At 43.7% G+C, this 27,132-nt stretch overlaps 1 protein-coding gene across 4 annotated transcripts in view; it reads left to right on the top strand.

Annotated features, from left to right (window-relative positions):
- LOC128299688 (protein couch potato) overlaps positions 1-27,132 on the top strand; it is a 106,927-nt gene that overhangs the window by 76,772 nt on the left and 3,023 nt on the right. For 2 of the 4 annotated variants that reach the window (XR_008287311.1, XR_008287310.1), the window contains exons 3-7: positions 13,423-13,554; positions 13,776-13,838; positions 16,447-16,594; positions 17,749-17,954; positions 23,745-23,980. Coding sequence is in view for 2 of the 4 variants with exons in the window: in XM_053035722.1 (XP_052891682.1) it covers positions 13,423-13,554; positions 13,776-13,838; positions 16,447-16,594; positions 17,749-17,909 (504 nt within the window). In the remaining 2 variants the exon portion in view is untranslated. Of the gene's footprint in view, positions 1-13,422; positions 13,555-13,775; positions 13,839-16,446; positions 16,595-17,748; positions 17,955-23,741; positions 23,981-27,132 lie in introns of those variants that run through there. The other 2 variants (XM_053035722.1, XM_053035721.1) reach the window with 2 other exon arrangements.

Genomic DNA, 27,132 nt, shown 5'->3' with positions numbered 1-27,132 from the left:
ATTAAAAGTGGCCCAGGCAGAGCCACTGTTAGATTTCCAAGATCCTGTTTGATCTTTTCAATCCTGTTCTTTTCATCCTTAGCTATCGGGGGGATATAAATAGAGGCAATTGTCACGTGAAGATCGCCTATCTTTGCCTTTATAGCGACAGTTTCGATTATATCCTGTCTGGGGGTTGCTAGTCTTGAGAAAGTGTGACTCTTTTTAATACCAATCAACACCCCTCCTCCTCGGTTGATTCGATCTTCACGGATTAAATTATATCCCGGGAAGGTTAATAGTGTATTGGGCGATAGCCAAGTTTCACAGAGGGCGAAGACGTTACAATTATATTCGCCAACTATGGCTTTAAAAGAGTCTATTTTTCCAATCAAACTTCTACAGTTCCATTGTATGATGGTAGCCATTTTGATTTAATCATCAAGACGGACCATCATACTCAAGTATGGCCATTGTGTCAGCCACTGTTTGATCATCCCCTTTAGGTACGGGAGAGCCCAAGTAGCGATCATTTGTAGTGGGATGGGAAGATTCAAGGACATAACAAGGGACTCTAGGATTTCGGTCAAGGAAGGGGTGTGAGCCCTCGAGAAGCTCCTAGGTTCAGTGGTGAAGCCAGGAGTGTCCACAAGGGCCTCGGCCCGAGGGGATCGCTTCTTCTTGGTCTGCTCCCGGGGAGCTTGGGATGATTTTTTCAAGGGATCAGCGCCACGACTAGGACAATTGGATGTGGGGAATGGCGTCTTTTTCTCGGCGCGACGCTGTGGTGCCACAGGGTTTCCCTTTTTCGATAAGACCTTCCTTTGGACCTTTTTGTAGGAATATCTCAATAATTTTCTTGGTCTCATGACCACCCGCTCTGATGCAGTCAGATTTAAAGATGGTACATTTGGCGCACCATCGGCCAGCACTTCAAACGAATTTTGAGCACTCCTAAGAGCCTCACTAAACGTGCCGCGTGCCCGCTCGGCTATTGTTTTTGATTGCTCTTTTTTTATTTTTTTATAAACAGGGCACACTACCACCTCGTGCCACTCGTCCCGACAATGCGAACATTTAGGGGTCAAGGTTTTGCATTCCTCGGTGGAGTGTTGCCCCCTACATTTACCGCAGCTTATTTTGCCAGTGCAAAACGCCTCGGAGTGGCCTATACGACTGCACTTAGAGCAGGTGGCCACCCTTGGAATGTATGGCCGGTGGATGGGTATTCTTAGACCCTCGCAAACGAGTGCCTGTGGGAGTACCATTCCCTCAAACGTAATCCGGAGGGAGGATGTCGGGACGAAGGTTTTTCCACCTTCCTCGGATACCACTGCTTTAAATAATTTTTTAACCTCCAAAACACGCACTTTTGGAGTATCTGGCGACGGAAAAGTTCCGAGACCATTTTTTAAAATGTCCTCCTCCGGATAGTCGAAATCTTCGACCACGCCGGTTACCTCCACCGATCCACCAGGGATAAACACCCGGTAAAGCTCCGCATACTCCGTATCGGCCGCTATGGCATTGGCTTGAAGCCGGTCCTTTCTTTTAAATTCTTTTAAATACCCAACTTTATTCGTGCCCATCCGGCCTCAAGCGTTTCGAAGTATGGCATGGAGATTTTTTTTTTTTTTGCTAAGGAAGAGAAGCAAAAAGAGACAAATCACTGACTTGGAATGATGTTGCCTTCTTATTACACAACGAAAACATTGAACCTACATCTTCTACCGCGTGTTTCCCGCACGTGTGTTGCATGCCCCGAGTAATGGTCGCACATTCAGCATTAGGACACGTAACATTAAGATAATTAGTTTAATCATTAGCCTCGCTCTAATGGAAAATCACGACACGTATTTAAACTCAGCCCTGAACGATACAACTTTGTTCTCGTGAGGTTAATTTCGCTGCACGAGACGAACATTACCGTTTCGCTCACCGAGATGGTTAAAAACGAAAAACCGTCACCGTCAGAACGAAAAACCTCAATTCGGCAGCTAATGCAACTCCACGATTATAATTATCGCATTAATTGATTGAACCTAAAAACCACAACCACAGGGGGTCGTTCAGTATTTTCACATGCAGCACCAGCATCGTTACTTGCTGGAAAATGTGTGCAAAACTTTTCGTTCCTTCATTACTGCGAGTAATGTTCCCCATCATCCAGCTGTGCAAATGTTTATGCGCTACTTGTCGATAACCGCGCCCTGAACCTAATCAGTCATGGCAAAATCGCATTTGACCTATGTAAACTAGCTGCTTTCAGCGTGCTGAAAATGTTACAATACCCTAGCATGGTAGCGTTAGCATTGCCGAAAAGGGGCGCGCGTAGGACGCTCGATCGTAAAGCGACGCCGCATATTAAGCAAATGAATAAATCATTTGCCATACCTCAATGCGAACGGATTTCGTTGCTGATTTGCTCGTGCTCGTAATTCGGAAAACGGACCTCCAAATGCCGCCCACTCGCGCACCATCGGTCAACCGATCAATCTACCAGGGTTTGCTCTCGAAACTCGAACAACGCAGCAGCAAACGCTATTCCGCGATTCCAAATGCTTCATGTTTCATGATTTCATTATAATATTTTAATAATCATCACGAAAATCTACGTACGGTTTGTGCCTTATTTTTGCTTTTACGTTTGTTTGCGTTCGCGTCCACTGTACCGGGGCCCGCCGTTGGGCACATTGACCATGTGACACGCACGCATTTCGTGCGAAACATTTTCACCTACTGTGGCACGCTAGCTCGAAATCGCCACTGTTACAATCGCATGCCGGAGGGTAGTTAAATGGCACAAATTACTGTTTAGTACATGTTGAGCCATTAGGGCGAGAAGCATTTATGGGACGGTTTTTGGCTGGCATTTTTTTTTCTTCGTGTGTCTGCAATATTTATTCTAATGAAAGTTTGCCACATGAGAAACGAAAAATATATTACACGAGAGCTTATGGAGTTAACATTGGAAAATAGCAGTACAATGTGTGGAATACAACCATAATCCACCTTTAAGGCGCTACGCTTATCCCAACCATTTTTACTGTTATCTACTAAATGCGTCCAAACCCGATGATGAATTTGACCCTGCTGCCCCCCCACAGCTTATGACATGAGTTGCCAAAATAATTTTATCGCTACTCCTGTTTTGCGTGTAACTGTGTGTGTTTGGTGCCATTCCATAGTTGAAATAAATTATGCGTTACAATTACATCGAGGTTAAGCCCGCCGAGAGTGTGCTCCAAATTCGGGCGGAATTATCGACGGCGACAAGCAACGAGGCGCCAGTAGAGCGCCGAGTGGGCAACGGTATAATTATAATAAATCCATATTTAATAATCACGCATACACGACGGCGTACGGTCGTTTGCTGTTCCTTGCGGAACAATAACAGAACACGCACCAGAACACGAAACAGGACGTCGGCAGCCGGGCCCCAGGACGGTGAGCAGGAGCACGATATGATTCGATTTGCTGGTTGTTGTCACGAAGGCACACTCACACACACACGCACACACACACACTAAAAGACGAACACATACGGATTAGAATTGTAGAATTGTTTGGAAAATCCAAAATATGAACGTACGGTGTTCCGCCTGCCCGATCGTGATGGTGGATATGGCTGGATGGATGGTGGGCTGTAAATTTTAATGAATAGTTACAGTCACATCCACAGCCGAGTGTCCTGTTGTGTGTGCAGCCACGGGAGCTGTAAAATCATGAATATGTCCTGCTTTCGTTTGGACCACACCCTTACATATATTCGGTGAATCTTTTAAGCCGCAATATAAGCCTTGCAAAATGCCGCGTAGACGCGTAGATTTGCTTTGTTCGCGCATTGTATTACATTACCCAGGTCGCCCAAACAGTGGGTCACAGGCCGGACCGGATGATGAATTCAGCGAACAGATGATGGAATTTTTCATAATCTTTTGCAACAAAACATTACGTAACATAGCACAATACACAATAAAACATGAGCATACACACACACGCGCGCGCACCCACTCGCACATAGACAACGAAAATATGCTGACAATTCGCGAAAGTCGTTTTCCTCCGTCATTCGGATTAAAACTCACCTCCCCCGCCCCCACTACAAGCATCGGTTTTCAGCTAGCCCAAATTTTTACGCACCACCATTCGTCCTGCGAAGGCCAAATGTTGTGGGCACGGAATAAATTGAGATGAGTTTTTCCAATTTATTTATTTTCGTTTTTCACTCACGCGCCCCCCCCCAGCCTTAAAAAAAGAAACGCACCACAATGTTGTTGTGCAAAATGTTTAATAAGGCCCGGGTGAGCCGACTCGGTTTGTGGTTTGTGCGCTCGGGAGGATAAAAATGAGCTACACGTGCGTATTTAAAGTTGTTTTCTAGCAGGAACAAAAAACCCCCACACCACGGTAAAAGTTGTGAGAGGTGAGTGGTTGCGTTTTTTACATTAAATTTTTCCCTCTGGAGTGGTTTATTGGTAACATTTTTGGTTCAACTGTTTGACACAACAGTTACAACATTACTTAAATCGTAATGGGCTCTTCTCGGCCTCAAATTGTGTGTTTTCAACCATGTTATTGGGTGTACAAGTGATTTTAAGTGTTTTTCTCCTGAAATTTGTATTTGTATCGTAAAAATTAGTTCTTGTTTAAATATTGTCTATCAGAAATTATAACTTTCAGGAAAATTGTGCACTCATAAGGTGGACTTCATGAAATTTTTGGATCTAATACTATCCTAATAGTTTCTTTCCTCAGCAGCAATATATGGCCGAACTTTTCCGCAAAGGGAATGCACATTCGTGCATCCGGTCTTATATTTTGACCGCTTTGTCTGCGATGGTCAATTCAAACTAATTAGCTAAAGATTTGACCATTCGGAAGCAGTTCATAATAAACGACTTTCTAACGATACCACCGTATCCAGAGAGTGTTGTTTTATGATTAAAAATTACATTTTTCATCTTGATTGAAAATGATTTTGTGATCAGATTTCGGGAAGGTCCAAAAATGTATAACACAAACCCCTTTCAGTTATTGATTTTCAGATTTTTTTTTTTCCAGCCTGAAAGTTATTTAAATAATAGATTATTGTCAAAATATTAAAATAAACTTAATTCTCCAAAGGAAGCCAAGCTATTCCTGAGTGTGATATAATCTTTTGTAAAATTCACAATTCGAACGAGTTGTACCGTTCGCTCATTAAATCGCTTATTAGGCTACATTATCCTCCATTAAGCTGTTAACCGACCCCGCTTCGAATGCGTGTCTTTCTTCTCCACCCCAAGAAGCCACCGAATGATCGCGGCACACATTTTCACTGCAATCTACGACAGCAAAGCGACAGCAATTAGCTCCTATCCATGCCAGTACCAAGGGGTACCTCCAGCATGTCAACACGTGTTGCTTTTCCACCGCACGAAGCGAAACAGACACGAACCGTGCCAATCTGGCGTACCGACGAATCTCTGCGTCAATTAGCGAAAGCCTCGGCTAGGGCTAGGGGTGGGACGGTGTATAATTTGAGCAAAAAACTCCAAAACACATCGTAAAACCATTGCGCAAAACATTTCTCCATCGACCTCTTTCTTCTACTCTGCTTCTACGCCTTGTCCCCACCTCCTTCCTGCTTCTATTATTGGGTAATGGATAAAAAAACAACAGAACAAGCTCGAATTTCGCCGAACCATGCGATAGAGCTTTTGCAAGAAAGGAATACTACCGACCGGTGGTGGAAACGGATTGAATTCTTGTCGTGAAATTAATTCACCACATTCCTTTTCGTGGAAGTTGTTGTGTCGAACTGGCATATTTCGTTGCGGATACGCATGCCTCCCTTTCGACCCTGGCTCCACCACCGCCTGCGGAAACGGGAGCAGCCTTTCTATCTACAGAACAACTTCTTCGTACGGAACACAAATTGAACGGATCCGTTTGCGTCGGAGCAACCTTCAATCGAAGAAGCAAACGGAGAAAAACTGCATACAGGCAGGGGGCAGGTGGGAAAAGGAAAGGAACCGTGAGCTAGAAAGAGAAACAAACCGAGTTTAAAATGTTTGCTTAGGATCCACCGCCGAAGGGAATGTAGGCGTACATTTTGTCTTCCCGTTTCCCGTTGTCTCACACCTCCCGCGCCCTTCCAGTAACCCTTCCTTTCTTTCGTATCTAATAGCACCCTCTAAGTTTACTGTGTAAATATTTATCCAACATGTCGCGTGGGACCGCATCCTGGGTGGGGGTTTTCACTATGCGATTTTTTTTTTTGGCATTTAAACAACACACAAACACTAGCAATACGGTTCTTGTTGAGTAAAAAAAAACCAAAAAAACACGCACTCACACTCCCAACAATCGAACTTCATCGCCATTCCGTACCGGTGGTACGATCGTTAACCAAACCTGACTGAGATAGAGATAGTATTGAGTGGGTAGAGCAACAGCAACAACAATAAAACGAAGCTACATAAATGTTGTCCATTTGTACAGCATCACCGCTTGGGCCAATTTCCTTGAAAAAAAAAGGAAAAAGAGAAAAAAGGGGTTTGCATAAATTGTGCGCGTGGTTTATGGTGGCCAATTTTGAGGCAATCGGTTCGTAACGCTCGTGAACACTGAGCAAATAAGCTGTTAGCTTCGATTTTTACTCCCACAGTGTCATCGCTTAGAGGGTTTCTGCTACGGAGGGAAGAACTGCCCACGAGGTTGCTATGGTTACGGTGTGTAGTGTGATGGAGACGCCCAGTACTTTGTAAAATATTCACACTGACATGATGACTTTATTGTGCAGTGTAAATATGCACTTCCTTTTGATGCCTTATTAGTTTCGCTAACGTATTTTAATACTCATTTCCATTTCTGTATCGTATTGCATGCTTATTACTGCAACATAATGCAACAAACACTCAAAGGATGGCTGAGATGAGTGACAGTGAATTATCTTGTTCAGTAGCCTTCAAAACAATTTAGCAGACATCCTTTCATTTAAGTTAAACTGGCTGATCGAGCCATCCCAAATGTACGTGGGTGCTAAATTTAAAATGTGCTATAGAATATCCTCTCAAAGACAAAGCAATCAATCAGCTGGCTGGTGATGAAGATGTTCGTCTCTCTACAAGTCGTGTCATTGTCTAAAAAACATTAATTTAAAACTCACACTTTCACCTTCACCCACTGTTTCGGAGAAAGGATAACAGGCACAAATTAATTAAGTCATCGATGTTTGTTGCCTCACTCCGCGTACCGAAGCAAATCCCATCCACAAACCATTTCGTTCTCGTGAAAGCATCAACCCACACACCACATATACACCCACTCTTCACACTGTGCGGCTCCAACGGCTACCTCAAAACCTCAATCGCGTTTTCCAACCGGTCTGATGTTTCATGATTCAACGACGAGCGCCTCCGGCAGCTTCCAAACATTCTCTCCCCCGGACGCGCCCTGTTGTACCGACGGAGGACAAAAGTTTGATGAAAATTTCACGCTGCTAAAATTTTAATGATTATCTCCCATTCAAATCGAGCGATGCGCGTAATTTATCGTCTCGCGGGTACGCAGAACGCGCTCAATCTGTCCCACTCGCGAAAGCTGCGAACGGAAAACGGTGGCGAACGTGGAAGGAAAAGATGGATGACAACAATGAACGGCCGGGCCCGTAAGTCCTTACCGTACAGCACCATACATTTGCCTCGCTTTGCTGCTGCGACAACCGTGAAAGCGGCTTTCCATCGTGGAAGAAACTTGTTATTTTTCTTTTTTTTTTGACATTCGTAAGACTTTTCCACACCAAGTCGACTTTCGCAACAATGCCAAAGATTGTGACTGAGCACGGTGATACGCAATACGAATATTTGTCAAACGGAAGAGAAAGTTGTTACGGTCGGCGTTTGGTATAATTTTCACCATGTTTCCCGCACCATGGGTGCGTCTGTGGCCAGGGAATGGGAGATGAATTGACGGGAGCGCCCGTGTGCCCTTCAAACGAGGTACGATAAAACTAAGGACAGAGATTTTGGAGTTCTGCGAATTGGAAATAAAATGTCGAGCCAAGCAGGGCAGCGGGAAGCGATCCACTTTTGGATAACAAAAATAATAAATGTTTTGTCATTATTTTATCATGGCGTAATGAACGATCGGAAGCTAGAGATTGTGTAGCGTGGGCGAACGTGCTTGCATGAGGAAAGGGGCGATATTTTTACATAGTTGAAGAAGCATTTGAAGCACTTTTAATGGCACAACTATTGTTATGGATAATTTTACACTCACATTTACTCGTGTGCTTAAAACGGTCCCTTAAAGTTCCGGGCTTTTCACAAAATTTTCACAATTTCCTACCCCGATTCCTTTACAAATAACACTAAAGCTGCCATAGCTGCTGCGACACGATCGATGTTCTATGGGGAAAAAAAACCAACCCCCTAAACATCGACCTCGCACTTTAATTAAATATTTTCCATCCTCAAACCGAGGCGTGGCACAAAATTTAAATTAATTAGTGTGACAAATATTGGCAAAATGGGACGACGCTTGGCCCGCGGAAGCGGAAAACGGAAGCGAAAAACCGTTGACGGTGACAAAATTGTTCTAAGGATGCGCACAACTGGGTGGTGCTCGAAAGGCCGCCCAGAAGCAATAATTTAATGATTCGCTCGGTTGTGACAGGCACGGTCACGGGGTTGGGGATATTTTTCCGGACGCTTTGGAAAGGTTCGTGTTAGCATTGGTGTGCGGGGGGTCATACCTGGTGGAAAGTTTTCCGGCGAATTTCGCACCGTGATTTTGTGACTTCGCTGGTGACTTCATTAGTGAAGTATTGCTGGTGCAGTACACCGGCATCGTGTAAACAATTAACGCTTCGATTCGATTTTTAAACGCTTCGGAGTTGTACGAGCGACATTTGGGTTTAACAAATCTGTTTAGACTATCTTTACGCAAGCATAATCCTGCCACCGCATATAACACGCACCTTTTCCAACTCTCCGATGATGTGTTTAATGATAATGCAAATCTGCTTTTAAGGACAGTCCTGCAAGGCAGCCCATTTCATCAATACGCATTAATATTCATAAATACTAAACTCATACGTCACCACGCCCATCCCGACGGAACCACACCCCGTGTCTATCCTGTGTTTGATAGTTCCCGGGAAGGTTCGATTACACATGGACACAACCCTCCCCTACCAACCAACCAGCGCACGTTCAATCCCCCGAAGAAATGGCTATCACTTTTATCATGATTGATATCGGCAAGAAAGCTCATTAAAACTTTTCAACCCTGTTACCAACCGATGAACCTTTTTCGGTGCACGGGATTACGTCACTCCCAGTGGAAGTTTGGACGAATGGCGACCATCAGCACCAAGGGTTTCGGTGCGGGATATTTTTGATTTAGCCCCGAGCTGCAAAACTACAAAGCGGGGAATATTCATGACTCTCAGGTGCATATTTTATGTCACCCGTGGTTGTAAGTTATTCTTACAGCTATTTTTAATTGCTTTCAAACTTGAAATTGATGCTAACTTGGTGCGAATGATTAAAATGCGAGGAATAATGACTTAAAAATACTACTCCCGGTACTACACGTTACCCATGTGTATGTGTAGCTTAGTTTAATATCCTTTCGGTAAGTGCATCGCACATCCGGCGCTGCATCGAATGGGAAAATTATGGGTTTCGTTACAACCGACCAAGCGCGACGCCATCATGCGGTACGAAAGATGAGATCGTTGCCAGCTGCGACCAGACAATTTGCCAAACCACCATCATATCCTTCTGCCCGAGTGGACAAAACCGGGTGCCGTGTCCTTACTTCGTTTAACAAAAAAAGCGAAGGAACTGGCAAGCCTATTTGCACACACTCATACACACACATGGTCATCGTTTATTCATGCTACTTAAAACTACTTTGCGATAAAAACTTGCTAAAAACCGGTAGATAACTAGCCTACCTAGCCACCTTTCTACGTGCAGCCGCTGGCCACATGTCCTTACTCGGACGATTACCTTCACACCGGAGCCGGAGCCTTTCAGCCATCGGAGGCTTCTCTAGTCTACAGGGGATGAAATTTTAATCACACCGGCCCTTCCAACGTTATCGGCCCAATCTTCTACTCGTTTCTAATTTTCCCACGCTGACCGGCCACTGTCCTATGTCCGATGCCCTGACACACTAACGTGTCGGAATGGAGGAAGTTAATTGGAATTGGCTCGTCGGATCGACGACCCATAAGGATGTGCAGCATAATGTGAAGCAGCTTTTCCCTGCCACGCGGCCACCGGCTCGACCATTAATCGCAAACCATGTTGCCGCATGTATTAGCCACGTAAAACACACTGAGCCACTTGAGCACGCACACACACCCTGGTTGCACTCGCAACCTCACCGTTGACCAACGCCACCAACGCTCGTCTACCTGTTTTGCCAAACCAACCGTTCAGAACGCGCCACGTGGGAAAGTTTCATTTCGTATTCGTAGTTAATAATTAATTTCGTTTAAAATGAAACGATAACAGGGCGTCACAGACTCCGAAACCGACCGCCCAGCCCATGCACAACCCTTCACCTCGCCGCCGGGCACTGTATGATGAGTGGGCAAACAAGCGTTGTGGGTATTAGCCTGGAGGGCTTTTGTTAAACATGAGAAACACTCTTTCGCACCTCTTGGAACGTGTTTCCCCTGGTGCGTGTGTGTGTGTGTGTGAATGTGGTGGCGAGAAGGATTAAACACGACGCTTCACTACAAAAACCTCACAATCATTGCGTGTGTGTGTGTGTGGGAGGTGGAATGTTGTATGGGGACGTGAAAACTGCCCATAGATGATGTAAGAACCCACAGCAGCAATTTGTTATGCTGAAGGGATACGGCAAAGCGTGTGTATTGGATTGTATCCAGCCATCAGCAAATTATTGCATTTTTGATCAACCAAAGGTGCGAAGAAACGTTTAGCACTGCCGAAATGCCACCATGTCTAATTCATTAGCCGATGAATTATAAACTAGCTACGCGAGGATCGTCTTTAGTTCTAGCAACTGTTTCTTCAAATGCTGAAGAATACCCTTTCGATAGCAGGAGGAACGTTCGCCTACTTTTCGGTGATTAATTAGATACCTAATCAGGATATCGCAGAAATTGGTTCCAATCCAATGAGCTTTCTTGCCGAAAAGTGAATAATTAATCACGTCCTCATTGCCTTCCAAAGGTCGCCTATGAATAAGTCACATCATTGTTGCTTTCGATCTTCATAATATTCTATTTTTTTTTTTATTTTAAATTATAAAAGTCATTAAACTGAAGCTTCGATTGAATGTACTAAAATACAACTGTGTAGAAGATTTTGAACAACAAAATTTAATTATCCAAACGGTCTCTACCGACTAGACCGAGTCTCATCCATGTCACCTCATGGTTTCTAACGACGATCATAACAAGGCAAGACTTTTCATTTAATCTTTCATCAGTCTGTAGGGGCTTTTCGCACCTCATACCAGTGCTCCTTTTGCTTATCGGAAACAAATTATCTTTGCTCGACAGCAAAAACCTATCACTTTTCTCATCCTTGTTGTAAGCGTCTCGCTAGCATCCATGGCATTTCATCACACCTTTCAAACGGCAGCACGAGCTAGACTCTATAGCCTTCTCAAAACGGCACGAAAACACTTGTCACGATAGCGATCTTTATTGGTGTACTCTCTGTCCGATTGGAAAGCGAAAGTAACTACCCAAAAACCATCCACCACTCGCGTAATGACACGCAAGCATCAGAAAGACAATGTGGCACAAAGGGAAAAAAAGCGAAAACTTTAAAATAATAAACATCGCTTCGGTAACAACGAAAGGACACGGAACGGTTCAACACAAACGGGAATATCTTGTTCGGTATCGCAACCGAAACTACCGCCGGCTCTGGGTTTAGAAAAAAAAAACGCAGGTGGAAAATTTTGCATGACGTTTCGCCCGGTGTACGTGTACCGGTATTGAGACGCAATTTTAAAGCGAAGTAAGCAAACAAACACCAACAGGAGGGAAAAAAAACCACATCATCCCTGCTGCTAACAACAGCTCCCTCGGTGTCGGTACAAAGTCAACCACAACACGGGAAGTTGGTGGCACGTGTTGGTAAAAGAAAGCTGTTTCGTTCCGAAATTAGATTTTTCTTTTTGCTTCTTCGTCGGAAAAATTAAACAATAGCAAAACCGGCCGCTTCTCTGATGATGGTCAAAATTTTACCACAAAATGAGTGTTTTCTTTCTCGCTTTTCCTAGCGCAAACAAGACTGACACACACACGTGCGCGCGCAAAACCATACCTTTTCCGACTTTCGCGTCTAGAATTGGTCTACAGTCTTAATATTTTGCAACTAAATCGTTTTCAGCATGATCATGTCGGTCTCGAAAGTCAGCAAACGACCTGTTCGCTTTTCTCGGTTCGCTTCTATTTGCACTCGTAGACTGGAGGTGAAAACTTGGCCCTTCCTTATTATTGGCCGGGAATAACCGACGAAACAAGGCGGAGGAAAAGATGTTCGAACTTTTTGCTCTGGCCGGAGGTTGCTCTTTATTAAAATTAGCTCAACCAACTGGATAGGGTAGGGGGTTGAATGTAAATATTAAAAATAAGGAAAAGAATACACAAGACGTAAAACATTGTTTTAGAAATAATTAAATTTACTTACACACTTCCAAACGTTCTTTTAGTCTCGATTTTTTATTTCAATTTTCACCTTTGTCTTTGGTTCACCTTTCGAAACAGACGATGTAAACAGTTATTTTTGGGGAAAATTTGTTTTAAAAGCCTTCTTTCTTCTCCGATTTAGGAATTTAAGCATTTTTTAACTGTGCAAAACATCAAACCATTCTTTGAAGAGGAGATTTGTATCATTTTTTCTGTACCGTTTCTGTACCAAAGCGTTTTCTTCCCACACAGCTTGCTCTTGTCTTGTCTTTGGCATTCTTCAAAGCGTTGCCGTAGAAGAAAAAAAAACAGGTAAAGAAATTCCATCCAACTTTGCGCCATTCACGCTACGACACAACGGATCAATGAGCAGTTTTGCAGCAAACAGATGCTTCGCTGCTTTTTATTTTTTGCTCGAAGTGCTATTGCTGGAGCACCCAAAACCCATCATCACAAGATGAATTCACGCGTTGTTACAGGGGGAAGCGAAGAAAAAGTTGCCCCCAATAGCAACTCAAAACTTTAAAAAAGCCCCGATGGATCTTCGTGACCGTCAGCCAAACATCCTTTCGTGAAACATTTCACTGATTTTGAAGTCACCTTTTCGTTTTTGTTGCACCCTTTAACGTTGCACCCTCTTCGCAAGGCATACGCGACAGTGCGATAAAACTCCGACATCATTTTAGGTGCTAACAACATGCAAATCTAACAACGGAAATCTCACGCCCCGTTTCTGCTTTGTTCTGGCCTTTTTTTCCCCTCTCCCTTAGGTTCGCACACTCTTCGTCAGCGGGCTGCCGATGGATGCGAAACCGCGCGAACTCTATCTACTGTTCAGAGCCTACGAAGGGTACGAAGGATCGCTGCTGAAGGTTACCAGCAAAAATGGAAAGACGGCATCGGTAAGTCCCCCATTATCGCACGTTTTGTGTGCGCTCGTTTCGGTTCTTTTTTATTGCAAGGAGAGAAACAATTTTTCTCGCTTCCATCGACCAAACTGCCAAAAAAAAGAAAAACAAACCGAGCATCATTTATTCGATTTTTCTTTTACTCCGCACTTGCGTTCTGCGTAATAACTGTAATACACACACACACAACGTACGCCATTTATTCCTCATTGCAGCCTGTTGGCTTCGTCACGTTCAACACCCGTGCCGGTGCGGAAGCCGCCAAGCAGGATCTACAGGTAAAGCCGTACCGTACCACTTCCGTACTACCGTGTAACTTTGCTAAACATCACCCCCGTAACCTTTTGCGTCGCCATTAACTGCAACAGTAAAAACAACCAAAAGAAAATAGCTAAAGAAAAAACGCAACTCACCATTTCCCATTTTCCGCTAGGCTAATGTTTTTTTTATCCCCCCCATTTTTCCTCTATTATACTTTTGTTTTTCGTTTATTCGTACATGATCGGGCATTGTATGGCTCGCTCCCACCGTTCACCTACCACTAACCCACGGCATACTTTCACCCCCCCCCCCCCCCCGTACTTGACGTATTTCGATGCTTTCATTTCTTTGTTGTGTTGATCACATAGCTAGTGGGTTTTTTTGCTCCAAAGTTGTTGTTGGTGTTATTTCTCCTGCGTCTTGTTCACCGATAAAGACCCTCAAGCAGTAACAGAATAGATAGTATCATTTCGGTTCGGAACCATCCCCAACACACACACACACACACACACACACACACTCACACCTCTTTTTGTGCTGGCCCGTTTTTCTTACTTTTGCTACCTTCAGAAACACTATTAACTTCGTTTGACAAGAAAATATCCTTTTTCTTTCACATCACAATGTTCGAAGTGTTCCCTGAACCGTCCCCTTAACTGTTAAGGAACTTGTTGAACGTTGAAAACCTTGCACACATACACACACATACACAATCCGCCTACACATACCGAACACGGTCACACGTAATTTCACCCTGTCACACACATTAAACCGCCACAATGATCAATGGACACGCGTCCTTTCAAAACTAATGTCACCCACACATACACTACTAAACGAATACACACACACACAAAATACACTCTTCTAACTTATTGCTCTTAATCGTCTGACACTTAGAAGTACCCTTAGACTCGAGTCTTCAAAACGATCATGAAAATCCCTCCCGCCTGGCCTGCTGTCAGTGTTTGGAACTTTCTTCACGAATTTTGTCACTGGAGCTTTCGGTCCTGTGTCCTATTTGTCAATAAAGTTAAGATCCCACGGCAAAGTCATACGCCTACGCTACGTGTGTTTAAGCCGTATGTATGCTTACCGTATCGCTTTTCACCACCTTCCAACCCACCAAACCAATCGATTTGTGGAAGAAAGGAGCGCTTGCAAAGCGAATGGGAAAACACAAGTGTGCTTTTATTTGTGTGGCTCGTGCTGCTAAGGGGCTAAGGATGCTTCACCCGGCCCCTGATCTTTGATGTGATTTAATCTGATTAGTCTTTTCTCGAGAAGCCCACAATGGGTGCCACCTCTTAAGTGGTGATTGATTTCCGGTTCAGCTCCATGGCCCGGAGCTGTGCCATTTAAGCCCAAGTGATCGGTTTTCGTCGTTGGAATCAAGAAGAAAGTTACTTGAGGAATTCTGCTGCCAGTGAGGAATACAACGCAAAGCTTCCTTTCGATGTCGAACCCACTGCTGTGTGACTGACGTAATTTAATTTCATTTAGTTTAATCTACCTCCCTTTATGTAAATTAAATTTTCTGTTCATAATTACACGGAATCTACCTATTTGACGTTTAAGCTTAATTTTTACAATAATTAGCTCTACATTTGCTTTAAAGCATATAGAACTGAGAGGAATATTTCCTTACTGATACGTTTTATATTTATTTCATTATTTATTCGTTATTTGAATAAATAAATAGTTAGTTTCAAAGATTATTTTTGAATTCATCAAGAAAAATGTTTACGTTACACTCTCCATGTACAATTGTTGTACTCCTATATCTCTTTTATCGTTGATATATTATCAACAATTGCAGACTCCCCTGCCAATTTTGTAATAATTTGTACTATTAATAATGGCTTCCTATGTACTTTTGTTGTGATTTTATGTAATTAACTCGCTCTTGAAAACATTAATACACCCTACGCCTTCGTTAATCACCCTCATTGGTTTGGTTTCTATGTTGATTGTTTTGATTTTTGAAAAACAAATCCCTGTTAAATAAATCCCTATACAAAAACTAATAATAACTCATGCAATAACTGATAATACGATTCACCCCGGAATCTAAAATTTTACCTATTATTTTCTTCTACTTTCTCCAATTCTCTCTTTCTCTTTTGTCCCAACAAACAAACAAACACATTTTTTGCGATACCCCCTCGTACGCGTAAATCATGCATTTTGCCACGCGATGCAACCATGGAACAACCATTTCTTCTTGCAAAAACATCAACTACAAAAAAACAATATCTCACCCACCATATATTGCACCGAATCCAAAATCTCAACTTCACTGCGCTACAAAAATTTGCAACAATGGACAACAAAAACCTACGCCAACAAATATAAATATACCCGCTCCATGGATGAACGCCAAACCTCACACACACACACCCCCCCACATTCACCCACGCATCCTCGTACCTCGTACCAAATGCATCACCGTTTTGCGATGTGAAAAATCGTACGCAAAATGCCCATCACCTTCTCTTACTCTCACACACGCGTGCCAACTGTATTCGGAACCAAAAATCGTATACCGACCAAAAACCACCCCCTCAAACAATCGACAAAACCAAAACAAAACAAAACAAAAAAAAAACAATGTAAATCTTGCAGCAAGGTGTACGCTTCGATCCCGATATGCCCCAAACAATACGCTTGGAATTCGCCAAGAGTAACACTAAAGTCAGCAAACCAAAACCACAACCTAATACAGCGGCCACAGCTGCACATCCTGCATTGATGCACCCACTTACTGCTGGACGTAAGTACTTTTTTTTCGTTACAATTTCTTTCCTTTTTCTCGTCCTCCTCCTCCCACGTAAACCTCACCACAACGAACCCACTCACACACACAAACCCACACCCACGAAAACGGCAAACCACATGCTCGTATTTTGTCCTGCGTTTTGTTTTTTTTTGTTTGTGAGAAGCAAAAAAAAATCTCATCGGTCGCAGGATTATGGACATCATACCGCATATGAGAAGCGGCTTTCAGTAGGTTCGGATGTGTCATTTAGACTGTTTATGCAACTTTTTGGGTTGATCGATCCATTTTTAACGTTGCATAATCTGTCGGCCTTCTGCATTCTTCCATTATCGGCAAATGGGGGAAAAAAGCTCTTTAAAAGCTCAGTTATGATGGAGAGTTTGATCGTTGCTCCCCCGTGTACCCTTCGGCTCGTAAACGAATAGCAGACGAAGCACTTTTTAGCATACAGTAGTACAGACCCGCTTAGCAAATCACAACCGGAATTCTCCCTGTAATTGTACATTTTTGTTGAAATATTGTTCTATTTAGGTACTGTTAAGCAAGTGCACGCACACCGTTACACTAACTATTTGCGTTTCATTCATTACGATAGCGGCACCAAATGTAGCCAAATGTGCAAGAATGCACCCGGAATAGTCACCCTTGTGCTGCTGCTACACACATCCATACGGGCATACGTATACCCTCTCCTACCCCCCCACACACAAACACACTGACACAAACAATCAATATACACAAGTGCGTGCACAGTGAGCTCCCCCTTCTATTCACACAAGCCGAGCACTAGGACGACACGGAACGATCGGTGCTTGAAGCGACCATTTGTATCGTAGCAAGTGATTGGACCACACAAGCGTCACTCCACATTACACCGCATCAGTAAACCAGACCACCAATTGGGACATCGAGCCGCGCTCCGCTCGAAGATCCACCGAAGACATTCACATCCACACAGTGTCCCCCCAAACGATCCGCTACTGCTCGCTCATTAGCACACAGTGATCGTTTTCTGTATCTGTTTACGTAAACTTCAATACTTTCCTCGAAAAAAAAAACCTCAAAATGCCTCAACTTCCCCAAAAAAAAAAAAACAAAAGAATCCCCACCTGATCTACCCGAGAACTCTAACTGAATCTTTCTGTCAGACTTAGGTACACCGTTTTTTCCTGGCGGCCCGGAACTATGGCATCATCCGTTAGCGTTCTCGGCGGCGGCCGCTGAGCTGCCGAGTGCAGCCGCACTGCAGCATGCAACGCTCGTCCATCCGGCACTGCATCCGCAGGTCCCGGTCCGGTCCTACCTCTGACTAAATACGGACAAAGTCCTCGAACAGCAGCAGCCCATGCACCAAGTAAGTACCATACAGCAACCAATACAGCAGCGGCGTGCCCCATTACTGCTACTAATGATCATCATCAACACCATCACCTTCAACCACTCGTTGCATAAACTTTATCCATCAGTTTCGGTAGTTTTGTTTCCCCCGTTGTCGACAGGCTTCCAACAGGGGGATATATGTAAAGTGTGTGTGTGCGTGTGTGTGTGTTTATCCTGTGTACATAACATTTTCCTCCTCGAATTGACTGGCAATGTGTCTTTTTCCAATCAATAAATGACTATTTTGCACCACATGCTCTAGTGTAGATGCCGCATATATCAAACACAGCAAAGCATGCTGGCAGCACCTAAAATGGCCACCTAAAGAATGTTCACGGGTTTGCTTCACACTCGAACAGTGTGAACAGATAGAAGAAACCGTATCATTCTGTTAATTGTATATAAAGTATGTACATGGCTAGAAGTCTGACGCATCACAAGCAGCAAGCGACAATCATTTCCCCAATCGGTTCTACACCATGTATCCTTGGCATTTATCCGGCAGCCTAGAAACATTTGCAGAACAATACAACAACATACATGTCCTCCCAGTCGGACCCTTTTCTTTCCTGTACCAATGCATAATTTAAAGCGTGTAGGATATCACTAGCGAGAATTTTTCATTTCCACATTCTCATTCTTTCGGCTGTTTGCTGCGCCATACTACTCTACCCTTCACATCTTCACTGGAATTCTTTTGAAATGTACACACACACACACACACACACACCCCATCTGTACCGTTCTTTGCACAACAAAAGAGAGCGCACCGCGTAATGAGAACAACGGAACTTACCATACCAAAAGTCACGATGTGAAGCGCTTTTGCTGCGAGCTTTATTCAACGCCGCCGCGTGCTTGTGCTTCTCTATTTGCATCTTGAGTTGCGCGTTTTAATATTCGTTGTAAATATGTCCGCTTGTGTGCTGCACCCGGTGATCCCGAAAAGGAGTGCTCGCCTAGCTCGCCGGCGCACCGTGCAGCCTGCGGCTAGGAAATAATGAAGCCACTTGGCCAGCTGCATGTACACATCGTCCGTTCTACAATTGCTTCTGCTTGTAGCGTAGTTGTAGCCAAACATGCACCATTACCGTTCAAACATTCATTCATCTAGCGATAAATGAAGGTGTTTCTCTGTACCTGTTTTGTTTAATAATACTTTCCAACTTTTATTATGATTTGCTGTACTTAACGCAGTTTCTTTTATGAACTCTACAATCCATGATTTTTTTTGTTAGTTACGTTTCGTAGTTTCGTAGTGTTGGTTTTGCCCTTCTTCGCTATAGGCCTTTATATTGATTAAGTCACAGACTATCATAAGGGGGTTATCGTTCACCCTTCACTTCATGAAGCGTTATCGTTTACCGTGGATCGGTCAGGATCAGCCTTTATGGCTTTTAGTACTATCGCATCGCATCGTATTGTTCTGCACCACCCCCGGAGAAAAAAAAAAGGGTCCACCTGTATCGTTACCATCCTCATTCGATTTAACGACTAGAAATAAAGCCATAAAGCTTTATCGTCTACTAAATACGCACGAGACACACACACAGTAGCTCATAAGCGAAATGGAGTAAACGCCCTTTTATTTTCGGGACAGAGCCCCATCGTTGCTAATGGCAGGGAATATATTGCTTTACGATGCTGTAGGTGTTTGATAACTCTTCATTCAAACTTGATTTTGTTTACTTCCTCTTAGCACATTTGCGTTTGTAAATCTAGCATCTTTTTTTTACGACTTCTCGAGCTTTTACCATTATGCTTTCAAGCTTATTTCAAGGTAACATTCGTGTCACATGCGTGTTCGCAACAGGATTTTCACATCGTTTGCACAATGTATCAAACAAAAATAATCAACTTAGTTCCATCGATCGCGCTAGTTCCTTCACCTTCCTTCATAACAACCCAGTGAGTAGCTCAGAATGGATGGGTAAACGATTTTTCCCCTTAGCGCAATGCTCCTCGAGAAATTTTACGATTAAACGCTGCTGGTAACAAGTCCATTATATGTGTTTTCTTTTCAATTTGAACCCCCCCAATCAAAAAGGGAGTGAAAACAATACCACGAGAATTCAAACGGGCACCTCGGCCGAATCAGATTTAACTCTCCTGGGCTCATAATATTGCTTCGTTGGTGAAGTTTTCCTCTTTCGTCCTTTGTTTTATCAACCTGGTGCCTGGTGCGTACAGTCCGGACGCGGACTTTACCCGTTGGCCATTTTCCCCACCCGCGGCGGAAGTGATTGGAGCAGCAATAACCAAAAGTTGTACTTCTTCGTTCCCCATCCACCATTTACCTTTCTTTTGTTGTTGCTTTTTGTTCTCCTTTTTTCCTTCACTTCTGGTTGTACGCTTTTCCAGCCCGTACAACAAGACCCAGGCCGGAGATCATGAGAAAATTAAACAGCACCAAACAAAAATTGTTTTATTTACGTTTCAGATGAAAAGCAACAAAGTATACCGTTTGGCTTTATGTTCGCTCCCGGAAGAAGGACTTCTGGGGCGCCTGGATCGCAGACTGCACTGGGCAAGAGCAAATGTTAGTGCGCACAAAGGTGCGGAGCGAACGGGCCATATGACGGGGCAGTGGAGAACTGTGCACACGGGCTGACGATGAATTGTTTGTACTGATTCGCTGTTTCTTTCATTCTTCATCTGCCTTTGCAATGGTGGTTTCCCACCGGGTGGAAAAGTTACGGCATCTCGTCAGTTGAGATTAAATTCTTGGCCATTTCTTAAGAAGGTATTTCTTTCACCGGCGAAGAATAGTTTTCTGTTTCCACCGTGCCGCAAGGGATCAGGCAAAGTGCGCAACCTGTACCGAACCGGACCGGAGAAGCGGGGTTGGTAGCCAGGTTGGTGGGCGGGAAGCGAAAAGCGTTGATGAGAACGGGAATTAATTTTTGGATTTTAATGAAAATAAATTTTCCATCAAGCGCTGTGGAACGCTGCTGATGGTTGTTGCAGTCCATCTCGTGTCCATCGAAATCCTTATCGCCATCATTCACGTCCAATCATCGTTGCACATCGCGCGCGGGAGAAGACTGTGCAAGCAAAAGCTTAAATGGATGGAAAATCGCTTCTGGCACCTGACATCCATTTGCACTTCCCGAGAACCGTTGGCGCCGCCGATGCACTTGGTTGTTGCCTGTGGGGAAAGTTAAAATCAGTTTGCTCCCGGGCCTTTAAAGTGTGTCTCGCTTTTCCGACTGATTGGGCAAGGTGCTTGCAAGGGGCAGCCCGAACATACTTTTAATCCTGTTTGGGGCACGAAGAAAGGGAAGTCTTGCGGATGCCGTTCCGTCGTAACGACAATAGGTGTGGAAGATGGCAAACCACTGCCACTAACTTTTCTCCTCGGGTTCGAAATAAAAAAAACAACAAGTTTGCTAACAAGATTGTCCCACTTTTCGATACAATCCTGTTATAAGCCGCTGGAAGAACCGGACACTAAATCTAGCATAATGTCCTTCCACGGTCACACCGAGAGTCACCTTTGCTGATGATTGCCACGCAATTAATAAGTCTCAAATCCGTTCCGATCCTTTTCAATCGAACGGATTCCGTTAGGGAAACGACCTGCTTGGCTCTTTTGCATGCCTGTTGCCACAGAAGAAAAGGTACAACCAAAGCTTCCAACTTTCGCTCCGAACATACATTCGAACCACGGATGGGGGGACAGGAAACTACTGTACTGTCTTCCTTCCTTCGAGGATTAGATGACCCACATCGAAAGGATACAACAAAAAAAAAGACACCCGTGCAAACCCCCTAAACGGACAAGCTATGAAGCCAACCACCTGGTGGTGCTTCCATCATCTGCTAAGCACGCAACTCTGCCCGCTCTCCCAGGTTCACCGGTTAAGCAGATTTTCGTCCAACGCGCTCCATACCAGCTTTTCCAGCTTCTTTTCATGGTCGACCCTAAAAAGGGCATTTAGCTACGGCACGACCGAGAAAAAAAAATCACCCACAATGAACAAGTTTCGTCCTTAATCCGCATTATGGAGACGCTGCCCTCCACAGCCCGCCGGACCGCCCATAATCTCAGCGGTTCGATGACAGATTTTATGATTCGTTTGTTGTTCGCTAAGCAGCTTGTCGAACGAGATGAGCATCGACCATAGTAGTGGTGAGGAGAAGCAAAAGAAAAAACGAAAAGGACTTCAGCCCAAATTTCCACAGCAGGACTTTGTTTTACGCTTCTCTTTTTTTTTTTGGCTCGCTTGCTGTGTCCCTCTAAGCCCGGGTACCCGGTACAATGGGGAAGGCTTTTGTTGCACAAATGGGCGAAACGGTTTGCTCGAAACGATCATTAAAATCGTTCCACGACTCGATAAGGATCGGTTTAATCGACGGAGGAAAATTAAATTCTCTAATACCGCAATGAAAAACCTTTTTTCCTTTCACCGTTTCACCCAGAGTTGCCAACCAAGGTGAAAAGGGAATGGTATTCTTTCGCTTTTTTCCCCGTTTTTACTACATACTTTTTGCCTTTCTCGTCCCGAAATAGTACTCGAAGCCGTGATTCGGGTAGGCGTTTTTTTTTTGTTTTTAGTTTCACTTTTCTGTCTACATATTGTTTAACTTGCTCTTACCCATGTTTCACCCAATTTTCACTCACACACACACAAACACGCACTCATCGCATCCTTCCAACCGAATGCACCGAGTGCGAGCGAAAGGATGCGACCGAAAGCTTTTTTGCGCTTTCCGGTGAACCACTGCAATGGAGCGTAAATTTGGCTCATTTGCATAATAATGAAGTTTTAATTAAAAGTTACACACACACACACACACCAGATCCTGTGCTGCTTCTTCGAGGAAACGACACTTGTTGGTTGGGCCGTGACGCGGTAAAGCACCGGAAGTGCCGGAGTTTGCGAGATTTTTCGGTTTGCGTGCAAATGAGACGAAATATGGTCGACTGCAACGTTCGACAAACTTTTGCTCCTGGGAAATATATTACGAGCGGCGAGCTTATGCTCATGTTCACCATTAATTTTTATTAGAGAATACATTGGTTTGGGGGGAGGAAAAAGGAAAAGTATTTCCACCAATTTTTTTGGGGTAGCTCCACTTGCCAGTATTTTCTTATACACTTTAAAGATACTGGTTGGTCCTGGGAAAAAGGTTCCTAAACTTTTGTTCTCCTGTTAAGCTCTAAAATATCGGCGCCTACTTTTGTTCGACGACAAGGGTTTTACAACAATTTTTATACCTTTCTTTAAGCCTATTTAATACATCAGCCAATACACATAATTTATAGGTGGGTTAGTTTGGGGTTCGGATGATATTTCTTTCCAATTTCCAACTCTCTACTTTTAAAGTCTTTCGCATTCCTCCCATATACCAATCTCACGCGGATTCATCCACAGTAATGATTTACCTTTTCCTGGGGTTTTGAGTTCAACTGGCAAAATCAGAGCCATTAGTGGGTTCTGTTCAAGGTTGATCTCGAATGTGTCAAGCTGATCGGTTGTGTTCAAAAGAGATCTTATTGCTTTTGTACCAGATCCTGCAATTCGGAACGATCTCAGATCCTCTGTCTCAGCACAATGTAGTTTAGCTTGAACCAGAAGTTCGCAAGCGGCAAAGGGACCTCAACCTAAACTGGAAAACCCTCTATCATGCCTGTCCGTCTCACCCGCTCTCGTGCTCTCCTACTCTCGCTCTCTCGCTCTTATTATGTCTTCTCTTTGTGTGACGCCTTATCCTTATCCGCCTTTCTATTTGTTTACTATTCTTTTTTTTTTTCTAGCAGCAAATTCAAATGCCGCACCCGTCAGCAATACATCCAGCATCGATGCATGTGTCCGCCGGCCTGCCAGCGAACCACTTTTTGCCCAGTCCGGCACTGGCCAGTCCGGTTGGCAGCACTGCTGGCGGCAATCAGCCACCGAACCCGCCGCTAGCCGCCAATGCTCCCTGCTCGACACTGTTCGTTGCCAATCTGGGACAGTTTGTTTCCGAGCATGAGCTGAAAGAAATTTTCGCTAGGTGAGTGGTCGCCTCTCATTTCGTTCCCTACCCCACATTTCCCTGCGCCTTACCTGTCGCGCGCTCTTGTTCTCTCTCTCTCTCTCTCTCTCTCTCTCTCTCTCTTTCTCTGTATCTCTCCCTCTTTCTCTTTTACCCTCTATCATTTCCTCCTTTAAATCGCTCGACTTTATGTCTCCTTTTTGGCTATGTTTCATTATCTTCATCCATCAACTTGTTTAACCCCATTCCCTTGATGAATGTTCTTTTTGGATTTATTTTTATCTTTTCCTTGAACCCAAATCGTTCTACCCCCTTTCGCTTCCGATTTATGCAATGCTGTATCCTTACGGAGCCAACCGTTTTGGGTCGATTGAATGTTTTTTTTTTGTTGTTTTTGTGTTAATTTTGCTTTTTTGCTAATTTGTTTATGGCCACTGGTGGCTGAACGGTTGAGAACGAGTTTCTTGACGCCTTTGGGAGTACGATTAATCTTCCAACTCATTCGCAAACCAATTTGGACTTAATTTTCCTCAGTTCATTCCTAGTGGATGTATGTATTTGTAGTGTGCAATTTGCGTGTGTCTGGGTTCTGATTGGATTTTTTTATATCATGCTGGTTTATTTAAACGTTATTTTTTGTTGACGATGTGAAACCTCTTTTTTTATATCCAGATAGACGGATAGGCCACACCTATTGCATGAAAACATTGAACTAGAGATTCGTCTGATGTGTGTCATAGCCAACGCCTCTTTCTGTTAGAGTTGGATGGTTCAGCATACCGAACAGCCGTCCTATTTACTATTTTACTTTTTTATAATTAAAATGAAAATCATGACGTCAAACTGTCCATTCAATTGGTGTTGTGTTTCATCCCACGCATACATATGATGTGGAACATTTGAAAATTTTATTTACTTCCTGTTTTGAGTGTTACAATTTGAGTGTTAAAAACCAACAAACACTTTTTTGATTAGCGTTCCATAAGCAAGAATCATTTATATGATGATGGGCTCATCATTCACAAGAAAATGCTATAAATATCCATAAAAACTGAAATTACACATTATCAGGCCGTTGGCTTTATCAACCTGATGATTAACCGCAAAAAAAAACAAATAATAATTTCCCCGTGTAAAAACCCATAAATACCAAAACCTCCATAAGATTTACATCACTAAATAAACTTAACAACAACAAACTAAATCCATCCAACTGTAGCAAAAGCCTCCCCCCACTAACTTTATATATATATATATACATATATACATAGATATATTCAACACAGCTGCAACCTGTTTCTATAGTGCACCATGTTTAACTATTTAACAACAAAAAAACAAAAACGAAAAGAAAACGAAACCCAAAACAGGCAAACTGCATCCCCGTTTCACCAAATGTTCTCACAAACACTCACTGCATCCAACTTAGCTCTTTATCTCTCTCTATATATATATCTCTCTATCTATATACTCAATATCACTAAACTAAACTTCAACTTTACAATTTCTCATCCACTCACTCACTTGTGCCCGTACTTTGCGTACTCTTTGCGTAACTCCCCGTTACTCGCTAGCTAATGAAACAAACACACCCCCCTACATTCCCGTGTTTATCCCCCACTCGAGTACGGATGAATGAAATGTAAATCGTGCTTTAGTTTAGTTTGTTTGATTCGGAATGCTTACCTGATTCACTGTTTCAACTGTTTCTGTTTTGTTGTTCTCTTTCGTACCCATATCATTATACACCATCTTCACGTGCAAAACCCAACAATTCTTTCTCTTTCGAACCTCGAAACCCACCTTTGCTCTTGTTTCTCGGCTCGGTCTGGGTGTTGTTTTGTGTTTTGCAAATTGGTTAATATAAATTTACAAATAAAAAAAATGTTTACATCCCCCCCCCCGTTTAACTCTTCATTCACCTAATCTGGTTGCCGGGCTTTAGTGGGACTCTGCCCTTCTGGTAGGGTCGCGTTCGCTGCTGCTGCCCGGTTCCATACGCCCTGCCCGAATGAATGTTTAAAACCAACTCTATTTGAATTATGCACCATTTCTAACACAAAGTTCCTGTATTACCTGTTTTCCATTTTATTTCCATCGCAAACGACAATTCAAACCACCTTTCCACCAATGGCCGCTCCCGACTGCTCCAATAAAACAAAAAAACAATTCCTTTGCCATGCTTTGCCTTTCCCCCCGATCCATCTTCCTGGCTCTATTCCTTCAAAATTATCATACCAATCGATCATTCTCGATCGATCGATCCGTACTCTTACTTTACGATTCTCCCATTTTCCTCGACTCATTCGTTGTTTTTCCTCGGCTATATTTTTGCAAAAACCGTCATGAAAAAAAAAATTAAAAAAAAAACATAAAATTCTGCACAACCACCCCTCACCAAAAACCCACCTACCACAGTCTGCCTGGCTTCTGTCGCCTTCGTTTGCACACTAAGGGTTCAGCAACAACTACTACTACTGCTGCTGCTGCCGCCGCTGTTGCCGCTGCTGCTGCTGCTGCTGCTGGCAATGTCAACAACAACAACAACAACATCATTAACGGGCTCTATCGCCACTGCACCAACCATCACAACCTGTCCATCAGCAACGGTACCGCACTCTCTACTACCAACACCACCACCACGCTTGTAAATGGGACGGGTGGCGGCGGCGGTGCGGCCACCCCGGTTCCGGTAGCGTTCGTAGAGTTTAAGGATGTGGTCAGTGCGGCGGCAGCGATGGCCGCCCTGCAGGGCAAGTTCCTGCTGTCATCCGACCGTGGCGCTATGCGCATCGAGTTCGCCAAATCGAAGATGGCCGCGGACATACCGTCGCACCAGTTCTACGCACAGAATCACGCGCAGCAGAGAGAAGTATGTTTATCCACACCTCACCAAGACTCCCATCCATGTCACGATCGGTTGTTGCTATTGTTTTTTTTCCTTTTTTTTGTTTGTTGTTCGGCTCGCAATTAGAACGATAATGTCGTGCACACAAACTGTAAATAATAAATTATCTATTCATCCCCCCAAAATCAATCAGCCAACAATCAGCAACCGGTTGTATTTCCCTGCTCTTAATAGTGTGTGTGTGTGTTCCTTGCGCAAAGGTGAAGAAAAATCACATATTCAAATGTATAAGTACTGCCTCACCTACCGAACATGCCAAACA

The sequence above is a fragment of the Anopheles moucheti genome, chromosome 2 (genome assembly GCF_943734755.1).
Source record: "Anopheles moucheti chromosome 2, idAnoMoucSN_F20_07, whole genome shotgun sequence".
NCBI classification, from domain to species: domain Eukaryota; kingdom Metazoa; phylum Arthropoda; class Insecta; order Diptera; family Culicidae; genus Anopheles; species Anopheles moucheti.
Note: the sequence above shows the minus strand (reverse complement) of the source record. Positions and strands in the feature narration are given on the sequence as shown.